At 39.8% G+C, this 12199-nt stretch overlaps 1 protein-coding gene across 5 annotated transcripts in view; it reads left to right on the forward strand.

The window, feature by feature from the left end:
* B3GLCT (beta 3-glucosyltransferase) overlaps positions 1-12199 on the forward strand; it is a 108718-nt gene that overhangs the window by 73334 nt on the left and 23185 nt on the right. For 3 of the 5 annotated variants that reach the window (XM_073795020.1, XM_019936777.3, XM_019936781.3), the window contains 2 exons: positions 8028-8141; positions 10478-10577. In XM_073795020.1, the coding sequence (XP_073651121.1) occupies positions 8028-8141; positions 10478-10577 (214 nt within the window). The remainder of the gene's footprint in view (positions 1-8027; positions 8142-10477; positions 10578-12199) is intronic. The other 2 variants (XM_073795021.1, XM_073795019.1) reach the window with 1 other exon arrangement.

Raw genomic sequence — 12199 nt, forward strand, 5'->3', positions numbered from 1 at the left:
AACACCTATCCTTCTCAAACTCTTCCAAAATATAGCAGAGGGAGGAACACTCTCAAACTCATTCTATGAGGCGACCATCAACCTGATACCAAAACCAGACAAAGATGTCACCAAAAAAAGAAAACCACAGGCCAGTAGCACTAATGAACATAGATACAAAAATCCTCAACAAAATACTAGCAAACAGAATCCCAACAGCACATTAAAAGGATCACACACCACGATCAAGTGGGGTTTATCCCAGGAATGCAAGGATTCTTCAATATATGCAAATCAGTCAATGTGATACACCATATTAACAAACTGAAGGAGAAAAAACATATGATCATCTCAGTAGATGCAGAGAAAGCTTTTGACAAAATTCAACACTCATTTATAATAAAAACCTTCCAGAAAGTAGGCATAGAGGGAACTTACCTCAACATAATAAAGGCCATTTATGACAAGCCCACAGCCAACATTGTTCTCAATGGTGAAAAACTGAAAGCATTTCCACTAAGATCAGGAACAAGACAGGTTGCCCCTCTCACCACTGTTATTCAACATAGTTTTGGAAGTTTTAGCCACAGCAAACAGAGAAGAAAAAGAAGTTAAAGGAATCCAAATCAGAAAAGAAGAAGTAAAACTGTCACTGTTTGCAGATGACATGATATTATACGTAGAGAATCCTAAAGATGCTAGCAGAAAACTACTAGAGCTAATCAATGAATTTGGCAAAGTAGCAGGATACAAAATTAATGCACAGAAATCTCTTGCATTCCTATACACTAATGATGAAAAATCTGGAAGAGAAATTAAGGAAACACTCCCATTTACCATTGCAACAAAAAGAATAAAATTCCTAGGAATAAACCTACCTAAGGAGACAAAAGACCTGTATGCAGAAAACTATGACACTCATGAAAGAAATTAAAAATGGTACAAACAGATGGAGAGATATACCATGTTCTTGGATTGGAAGAATCAACATTGTGAAAATGACTCTACTACCCAAAGCAATCTACAGATTCAATGCAATCCCTGTCAAACTACCACTGGCATTTTTCACAGAACTAGAACAAAAAATTTCACAAATTTTATGGAAACACAAAAGACCCCACATAGCCAAAGCAATCTTGAGAAAGAAAAACGGAGCTGCAGGAATCAGGCTCCTGGACTTCAGACTGTACTACAAAGGTACAGTAATCAAGACAGTATGGTACTGGCACAAAAACAGAAAGATAGATCAATGGAACAGGATAGAAAGCACAGAGATAAACCCACGCATATATGGTCACCTTATCTTTGATAAAGGAGACAAGAATATACAGTGGAGAAAAGACAGCCTCTTCAATAAGTGGTGCTGGGAAAACTGGACAGCTACATGTAAAAAAATGAAATTGGAACACTCCCTAACACCATACACAAAAATAAACTCAAAATGGATTAAAGACCTAAATGTAAGGCCAGAAACTATCAAACTCTTAGAGAAAAACATAGGCAGAACACTCTATGACATCAATCACAGCAAGATCCTTTTTGACCCACCTCCTAGAGAAATGGGAATAAAAACAAAAATAAACAAATGGGACCTAATGAAACTTAAAAGCTTTTGCACAGCAAAGGAAACCATAAACAAGACCAAAAGACAACCCTCAGAATGGGAGAAAATATTTGCAAATGAAGCAGCTGACAAAGGAGTAATCTCCGCAAGCAGCTCATGCAGCTCAATATCAAAAAAACCAACAACCCAATCCAGAAACGGGCAGAAGACCTACACAGACATTTCTCCAAAGAAGATACACAGATTGCCAACAAACACATGAAAGGATGCTCAACATCACTAATCATTAGAGAAATGCAAATCAAAACTACAATGAGGTATCTCCTCAAACCAGTCAGAATGGGCATCATTAAAAAATCTACGAACAATAAATGCTGGAGAGGGTGTGGAGAAGAGGGAACCCTCTTGCACTGTTGGTGGGAAGGTAAATTGATACCACTATGGAGAACAGTATGAAAGTTCCTTAAAAAACTAAAAATAGAACTACCATACAAACCAGCAATCCCACTACCTGGCATATTCCCAGAGAAAACCATAATTTAAAAAGAGTCATGTACCACAATATTCATTGCAGCACTATTTACAATAGTCAGGACATGGAAGCAATCTAAGTGTCCATCAACAGGTGAATGGATAAAGAAGATGTGGCACATATATACAATGGAATATTACTCAGCCATAAAAAGAAACGAAATTGAGTTATCTGTAGTGAGGTGGATGGACCTATAGACTGTCATACAGAGTGAAGTAAGTCAGAAAGAGAAAAACAAATACCATATGCTAACACATATATATGGAATCTAAAAAAAAAAAAAAAAAACTTCTGAAGAATCTAGGGGCAGGACAGGAATAAAGACTCAGATGTAGAGAATGGACTTGACATGGGGAGGGGGAAGGTAAGCTGGGACGAAGTGAGAGAGTGGCACGGACGTGTATATACTACCAAACGTAAAATAGATAGCTAGTGGGAAGCAGCCGCATAGCACAGGGAGATCAGCTCAGTGCTTTGTGTCCACCTAGAGGGGTGGGATAGGGAGGGTGGGAGGGAGGGAGACGGAAGAGGGAAGAGATATGGGAACACATGTATATGTATAACTGATTCACTTTGTTATAAAGCAGAAACTAACACCACTGTAAAGCAATTATACTTCAATAAAGATGTTAAAATAAAAAGTGTCAAGGGAAATGAACTAGCTGCTTTTTTTTTTTTTTTAAGAACAGCAAGCAGAAGTGCTCAAATTGATTTACTTGATCTTGAAGCTGCACTTGGAGTACAATATCAATGTTAGGAATGGGGGTGGTAGTATTTTCTCTTTAGAAACACATTTTTCAAGTTGACAGTAAAGCCCTAAAATTAGGGACCATCCCTGTTGTAGTTTTCATGTTCTACAGAAATGAAAAAAAAAAATAAAGTTTGCTAATTTTAATGTCATTTATAATAATCTAGTTTATTGCTTGCTTAACTTTGCATAAGGTTGTGATAATCCTTTCAGGTATCTATCAAATGCTTTTATATTTGAATTTTGAGTCGAAGTTCTTTAAAAATGATAAAATCTTCGAAGCCTGTTAGGAGCATTAAAACCAAGCCTCCCAAAACCAGCTCTTAATTTGCACCTGGGATCACTGCAGCCCGAGACCTAAGAGGTGTTTTGCGGATGTCACAGCCGAGCTGCTGTGAGAAGCCATTTTTAAACTTGGACCTGTTTGTTTGAAAAGATAGTCTAGGCAGCAGGATTTTAGGGGCGCTGAGGTCCATTCTGCTTGATGGAAGTGAAACCTGCCCGGGCCAGTGGGCTCTGCTCCTCGTTTTGGAAATCTAGTCCAGTCACCAGCTGGCCCAGAGAATTATCCAGTAATCGTTTTAGTTTCAGTGAGAACGCCACAGTAGCTGCTTCTGACTGCTAATCTTTTTTTACATTTTCTCGTGTGTTTTTCACATGTATTCTATCATCTGATTTCATGTGGACAGTCCTTGCGATGTGGTCATTAGTTTTATTCGCTTGATATCATAGAGAAAGCTGCCTTTGGGTTGAGACACAAATAGCTTGGCATCTTGTAGACTGAGCACGGGAGCTGGGGCTCAGGGTTTCTGGCTCCAAATCCCCAATTCTTTCTGCCACAGAGAGCTGTGCTGCACTCTCTGTGGATGTATTATAAATCTAATGCTTGATAAATAGTATTTGATAGCCGTGTTGATGCTCTGCTGTGCTCAGGGTCAGTTTTGACGTGGCCAGAAGCTGTGGCAGGAGGCTTTTTATTTTCAGTAGCAGGAGGGGTCGCCAGGAATTCAAACCCGCAGATGATTTCAAATATACGTTGAGCTGGGAATTCAGATTCCCATCTTGTCCTCGCATATTACTGCCTTATTCAAGCAGAATACACGGACTGGGGGGGTTTGTTTTCTTGTTTCTTTCTGTATGCACTCTGGTAGAAACACTTGAAGTTACAAAAACCAAATGACAGTGAAGGAAAAAATAAACACAGACAAGACTGTATTTATCTGTGAGGAGTTGAGAGCTGGCTACACAGTCAGTGACTTCTCCGGAGGCAGGCTCTCACTGTGTGTGCGCTGCCCTTGGTTCCGAGTGTAGGTGGACCCTAGCCATGGCCCCTACTCCTGGCTCCTCCAGGGACGAGGGTGAGGGATGAAACATTCTGTTTAAGGCTGTAGTCAAGGCAAGGGGACATATACAGTGAACTCATTTTTCATACTCTTTTGGAAAAATTGATAATAAAGCCAAGTTCCAAAATTAGAAAAAATGATTTTACATCTTGTAATTTTTTTTTTGCCCAACAGTGAAACAAGCGTTTTGATAACTGCTTGTGTCTTGATTCTGATTTAGATGAAATAAAGCAACTTAGGACACAGTTAGCAAAAATATACTCTATCTTTTGGCTTAAGAAAGAAATACATACTGACAGCATTGGAACAGCAGTGCTGGCTGACATGCAAGCAGTTGGTAGGGTTTTAAAGAAACTTTGAAGGTATTCCATAAAGTGATGAACTGCCACAGCATGTGAAGTTATGTTTAAGCAAGGAAAAGATCTCTGGAGTTTAACGTCCCGCCTGATCACTTCCTCCTGGGTTATGTGTTTTTCCTTGTGTGACATGAGCTGTCAGTGAATGTTATGGATTTTCTCTGTGTCCTCCTGCCACGCGGTTCCCACGCGGGTCTCAGATACCATGTGGCAGCTACTGTTTCTGTTCGCGGTGGGTTGAGGTGTTTCTCCTCCTGCGGTCTCCCTCTCATTAAAGAGGTTAAATTACTATTTGCTCAGCCTTTAGTTCCTTTTCACAGCTTCCTGAGCTCCTAAAAAGAAACACTTTACTCCTTTCAGAATTAAAAAGTCCCTGTTTGCTATCTTCACTGTAGTGATCTTTCCTCTAGGTCTGAACACTCTTACTCTGAAGAGTGTGTGGTAGCCGTGTTCCGTCTGGTAGGTACCATGGCGCAGTCTGCTCATTGAAAACATGAGGGTTTGAATGAAAATGCAGCCGGCTAGCAGGCCACACCCCGTGTTAGATGAAGTGAGTGCATGAGTCATTAAGGAGAGTTTGGTTCTCCCCTGGCTGCTGCGCAGATGAAGACGGGCCAGACTGCCCCGAACTGCTGTGTTAGGTCAGCCAGGAGGGGGGGCTCTTCCGTCTTCCAGATGCCTCATCTCTAAACCCGGGAATCAGAGCACACGCTTGGTGCTGTCGCTAAGTCTCTCCCTGAGAAGAGAAGAGAAACCAGGGCTTTTACTCTGTGGTCATACTGAGACAAAAGGTGCGTTTGTTAATTGAAAACAGTAGACTCCTTAACTCACAACGATCATGCACAATTGGGTGGCAGATGTTGTACAGGGCTCAAGCGTCAGTTCATTTTCACTTGTAGTCAGTTTCGCACGTCAGTTCACTGGGAGTAAAAGTGTGTTCTGTGCCTCTTAGGGAGATGCATCTCCTGCTTCCAGGCTTTAAAGCCATGTGGAAGACGTATGCCATCTGGGCAGAGGGTTTTTTTAAATAGTACAGTTTTTACTTTGCCCCAATTTTAAATTATCTTGTGGCAAACATTCTGGAAAGAGGCATTCACTATTGTTTTATTATGTGGGAGAAAGTATGCTTCTCTGTATTGAAAATGAGATAGTAGATCACATAACTATATTGAAGTATTTTCTCCAAGTTTAATATCTTTAGGAATCTAGTGCCTCAATACAATATGAAATATAAGTAATAGAATGAATTCAATTTAGGATTCAAACAGTCACAATAAAATAGACCAATATTGTTAAAGTTTTAAGTAGTTTTGAATCAACTCTGGTTGCAAATAGTCTTCACCTGCTGTTGTAGGAGACAGCCTTACTTTACAAATGCACAGGTGTTACAGTGATAAGGGGACAGATGACACACTGCTGGATGCTTTTGGTGGTAGAGTCTCAGAACACGTTACTGTGTTGAAATGGTTTGTCTATTTTCAAATGATTGGTAATGGTGGTACCAGTCTTGTACCAAAGGATGAATCGTTGATAAGAATAAAACCTTCCTTTAAACTAGTTCCAAAAAGAGCCCTTGGCCTTTTGTTGGAATTCTGACAAAACTCAGTCCTCAGTCTGCTATTTATTGAGCACCTACTATGTCCCCGGCCCTGTGCGGGGTGTTGGGCACTAAGTCTAACAGTAATTCTTACCTTTATTGACATTTCTGTTTCATCTGTTTCAAACGAAAACTGGAAGCAAGTAGTTAGGTGTAGGGAAGAGCTAACTCACGCTTGATTTTGATTTTAATTCATTCAAATTAGAGAATTGAGAAGAAATGCCTGTCCTGTTTATTAAAGCTCTTAGAGCAAACAGAATCTGAAGGCTAAAGGCTGAGGAAAGTGCAAGCAGAATTTGCAGGACCCCGGTGCTGGGACCCAGGGAAATTCTTGGCCTTTCCTCACAGCTTCTTCCCGTTATGCAGTGGAGGACATTTTACCCAAGAGTGCGACCACTAGCGGCTGCAGGCTGCGGGGAGCCTTGTCTGGGTAAGTCCTGCTTATTATATGCAAAGCAAACTGCCACTGCAGGGCCAAGGTTGGTTTTTGTTGTGCTGGAATTTGGACAGAGTAAGGATTTCTTTTCTTTTTTTTCCCCCTCAGCGACCTTATCTATTATTTACTGCATCTTTGTCCATTCTGGTATGGAGAAATCTTTATATCTGCCTTTTTATGATTACAGAAGAATTGCATTTTAATGTATAAAAATAATATTTAGTGGCTTAAAATACACAATTTGGTGATGACTATAGCAAATGTCCAGAACTCATCGGTCTTTTTCTTTTTTAAAAGCTGGTCAATAATGGCACTATAAAATGGTGCACTTTTGTATTTTCTGTGTAAGGGCTGTCTGAGTTTCTCTCCCAGTTTGCTGGCTAACATAGCTAGACACTTAAATTTGGCATTGCATGGGTAGTTTTTGCATATCATTTATTTTTATTTAGATTGGGAAAAAGGGAAAGATAAGTGATCTGATAAAGTCTCAAAATAATAACTGAAGATGTGGTTCATCAGAGTTGAGATTCTTAAGTCAACAGAATATAAAATCTAGATATGATGATCTTTTCTATTAAAATTAACAGCAGAAACCCCCTCTTAAAATTCAGAGATGCAGATAGTAATTTAAAAAAAGTACAGAAGAAAATAATTACTGGGATAGTTGGTCAAGTGAATTAATATCACACAGTGATCAAGCAGATTCCTGTGTCAGGTGCGGAGACACAGCTACCTTTGAGCATCTCGCCCTAAAATGCAGAAAACCAGGAGAGTTTTCTGCTGTTCGTGTTCACTGTATTAAAATAATTTATCTGTTCATGATAGAGTTTTAGAATCTGCAACGGTTCTCAATCTTATTTTTCCACATTTTCCGGAAGTGCAGCTCAGTAACGTCAGCCATCATGTGCAGTGATTCTCAGGGGTAGGGTCATGCCCTTTATAGGGTTGGGTGGTCCTGTAAGAATCTTCGGGCAGAGATATGTGTAGTTTGAAAAGGTCCCCCCTCCACCGTGAGGGAGGCAAGTTTACATCTCAGCTACAACCACGTACAATATTCCAATCTTTAGGAGTAATTATATTTCCCCCCCCCAAAAGCATTTAAGACGTCCAGTTGTGAATTTTAAATGAAGCAGCCCATTGGGAAAAGAGAAAAATTAATTAAAGTTAAAATTAATGTAAACACAACAGTATAATCAGACTAGAAAATTTATCCTTATATGGAGGCAGTGTATTTACCACCAGCAATGAGAAGTGCTCGGCTCTAGAGTATATGTGAAAATGCCTCAAAGAAGGGGATTTTATTCCTGTGCTGTTGGCATTTCTTAGGGTAGAAAGCAAGCTCTTAGTCTTGAGACACCTGAAGAAGAACAAGTAATGCTTCCCTTCCTTTATAGGTGGTTATCCCGCCACTTTGAGATTCCAGGCTTCCTAGATGCCCGTGCCAGTGACGGTCCCCTCTCTCATTTTTTCAGTCCCCATCGTAAAGCAGACTTGGGCGGGGCAGGCAGGTCACATCGAATACTACAGCGATTACGCAGACAGTTCTGTTCCGACGGTGGATCTGGGAATTCCTAATACAGAGAGAGGTGAGTCCTTAGTTCTGACGACTCTTATTCAAAAGTGTCCATTCTGGAGAATTCCCTGGCGGTCCACCAGAGTCCAGGTTTGGACTCTGTACTTTCACTGCCATGGCCCGGGTTCAATCCCTAGTTGGGAAACTAAGATCCGGCAAGCCATGCGGCGACCCACCATCCCACCACCACCAAAAAAAAAGCAAAAAGCAAAATGTCCACTCTGTAAATATAGTGAATTAAGATAAAAATGAAATATTTTATAAATAGTATAATTTTTGCCACGTGTAAGTTTCTTTCTTTCCTTCCCTCACATCTTTACCCATGGATGTGGACGGATTCTTGCAGTTTAAGTGCTTTTAGTGCTAACAAAGTTTACAAGTTTTCAGTCGGTCATACTGATACGATTGACGCACATGACAATTATGCATATGACAGTTATGATAGAGTTTAATAATAGATTTCTTTGTACCTTCATAGATCACTGTGGCCATAATGGGGTGTCCAGAGTTAATTTATCATCTTCCCATACAAAGCATCTCCTCATTTAATTTTAGCCATTTATCCAGCCAGGACTGTTACCCAACTGCTGCATGCCAGCCATTGGTAGATACTGAGGGAAGCAGGAATGAAGCTGACCGTTTCCATCCTCCTGAAGCTTATGGTCTGTTATGGTCTAGGATGCATTTTGCTTGTACTTCTGAGAGCACTTAACCACATTCTACATGGGCTGTATGTAGTATAAGCTCATATATGTATCATATATATTAATCTTTTAATTAGTAAATTGTTGGAAGTATACCTGCTTTTCTCTTCAGATTGCAGGCTTTCTAATTCAAAACATTTTTTATTTCAAAAAAAATGGAAGTAGAAATTTGGCCACCTCACCTTCAGGTGCTCTTTGTTCATCTTAATTTTTTTTTTTTTTTTTTTTTTGTGGTACGCGGGCCTCTCACTGCTGTGGCCTCTTCCGTTGCGGAGCACAGGCTCCGGACGCGCAGGCTCAGCGGCCATGGCTCACGGGCCCAGCCGCTCCGCGGCACGTGGGATCCTCCCGGACCGGGGCACGAACCCGTGTCCCCTGCATCGGCAGGCGGACTCTCAACCGCTGCGCCACCAGGGAAGCCCTGTTCATCTTAATTTTTATCCAGTGTTCCTGCCATGTTTTTTCCTTAGTTTTCTGGTTTCTCCAAACCCTTTTATGAAAGAAAAAAAAAAGTGAGTTGATTATCTTGTTCTATAATTTATCTTGATTATTTTATGGTAGTGTTGCTCATATGCCCTGATTGATAAAAGTACAGTGTAGATCAGATACGTCATTCCTGTAGTTATCAATTATTCTGACAAGGTTAGTAAACATATCACTAAGTCTGTCTGTTTTGGAAAAATGATTTTTGTTTGAATTTTTTTGTTTGTTTGTTTCTGTAACCTTGCTGTTTAGACTTTGACTATAATAATCACGTATTTGTTGATGCACTCCTTACTTGATTTCTTAATTTATTTTTAGTCTGACCTTATTATTGCTCACATTTATAGTCTACTTTATCCAAAAGGAATTTGAGGTGGCTTTCAAAAATACATACTATAATGGTTAAAAATACTTTAAGAGATCAAGAATAAGGAAAATAAAGGTTAAATCAAGTGGTTTATTCTCTATTGTGTCACCAAATACTTTGTTGAAGAGAGGGGCTTATTCTTTTTTATTGACTTGAGTTCTCTTCCCAAGCATTCCATTGCTACCCTGGCCCCAGCATTTTCCATTAAAGCTTCGATATCCGTTGGCATCTAAGGGACTGTGCCTCTGTCTTACTCAGTACTGTATCTTTAGTGACATCTGAGAACTGGCCACCATGTCTGGCATATTAGAAACTTAATAGCAAATATTTACAAAATAAATAATTGAAGGTGTAATACTATACTTTTGCACCATTGTTTCCCTAAGGTTGTGATGCTTGAGGTTCTAATATTTCCCTTCAGAATAAGTAGATCTAAGGAAAGATGGCCAGGCTCCTGTAATTTCTTCGAGGCTTACAATTTTCTTGTATGTCTGGCGTGAAGATACTAGTCCTACCTGTACTTGACCTTGTGTAATTCCCCTCATCTCTCTAGGTCTTCAGTCCCTCATGTGTGAAATGAATGCCTTTGATTTCAAGATCTCTAATGTTCTTCCTGGTTCACTATGTCTATGGAAATTGGAAAAGGATAATTTTTAAAATTTCAAATTCTTACGGTGCATGTCAGTGTTTACACTTTTACTTACAACACTTTAAAACTAAAATAATGTTTCCAAGTGAATTATATATATTTTAAGGAAAATAATGCATTGTAAGTTTTCTTCTCACCTTTCCTAGGTCATTGTGGAAAGACATTTGCCATTTTGGAAAGATTTTTGAATCACAGCTATGACAGAATAGCATGGTTAGTCATTGTGGATGATGACACATTAATAAGGTAAGGAGTCGTCCCTGTCCTAGGGTGGCTTTAAATTCTACATATATTCATAGTCAGAAACGGTGATGGGTACTTCTGCCGCTGGCCAAGATGGAGTAACAGGGACTGGATTTACCCTCCCATCTGAAACAACCCCCAAAAAGGACACAATATATGAAATAAGTGTTTTTAAGACACTGATATTAGGCAACAAACGACAGTCATCAGTGAGACACATGAAGCAAATGAGGTGAGTCCTATGACTGCCCCAGCTAACTGTCGTAGAGAGTTTCCACGTCCCTGCTCAGGGAGGGGAACCCAGGTGGAATCCAGCTGAGCCCTTGAGTTGAAGTGATGATGCTGAGAGTCTGGGGAGACCAAGGCCGTTAGAGTTTGCAGGACAGAGCACTGGAAAGGAGAGAGCTGCATAGGAAGAGAACACTGCAGACCTGTGGAGGGGTGCCCTAAGTATTCAGTAGAGTTTAGTCAGTGCATATGTATGAGGAAACTCCTGGAGGCTGGAGAAAGAACCAACCAGAGTGATTAGAGGGAGTGGTGCCCACCACTCTCAGAGGGCCGAGTATGGTACCTCTTCCCACCAGCCAGACTGGAAAACCCTTGATTCACAGGTATTGGGTAGAGTTTGTAGAAGGGTCTTGCTTTAATAGTGGGAAATAGCTAACCCTAGACTAAGCAGTGCTTTGGTCATACCTAACAAATACTAAAGCAAGACCCTCAAAGACCAAACGGTTTCTAAGTAATTGACCTGCATCCAAGAACAGACCTCAAGAATATTTATAGAAACACAAAACATCTAGCACCCAACAAAGTAACATTTACAGTGTCTGTGTTTGAAATGGAGGAAGCAGTGAAATCTAACACATGTATAATTGGAGTCCCTGATGGACGAAAATCAAAAGAACAGAAATAATATGTAAATTACCAGAAATAAAAGAAGACCTTAATTTATATCTTGAAAGGGCCTAGTAGGTCCCAGGGAAAACTGACCTGGGATCATCAGCTTCTTCACATATCCTAGTAAAACTGTTAGATTTTGATCATAAAGTCCTCTGAGTCTCTAGGCAAAGTGATGAAATACTCTGAAGACCAAGAAGATTAGACTGGTGTCAGACTTCTCAAAATAACACAAGAAATATGGTAACAGTGGAGGAACATTTTCAACAAAGAAATTGTGACTCACGGATTTTATACGCAGTTAAGATGTTCTTCAATATTGAGGCTACAGAAAAGGTTCTCAGCACATAAACTCAGGGAATAGTGTACACACGTGCCCTTCCTAAGGAATATATTGATATTAGGGAAAGAAGTTCATGCAACTAAGATGAAATTTGGGTAAAACGACTGATGGTGAGCATTTCATGTATTTAACTTGTAGAACTAAAAGCACAACGGGGGTAGGGACATGGGTAAATAACAGTATGTAAATGTTATATGTTCTGACAAAGTATTCAACTTAAAAAAAAAAAAGGAAGGAAAAAGGACAATAGGATAAGATCATGGCCTATTGTACAGGTAATGGATAGAATTCAAAGGATACCGATGTAAAACTGACAGACCAAGTAAGAAAAAAAGCATGATAAGACATGAAAAGTTAAATAGAACATAAATACCAGGAAAAGAAA

This window comes from Tursiops truncatus, chromosome 18, assembly GCF_011762595.2.
Source record: "Tursiops truncatus isolate mTurTru1 chromosome 18, mTurTru1.mat.Y, whole genome shotgun sequence".
NCBI lineage: Eukaryota > Metazoa > Chordata > Mammalia > Artiodactyla > Delphinidae > Tursiops > Tursiops truncatus.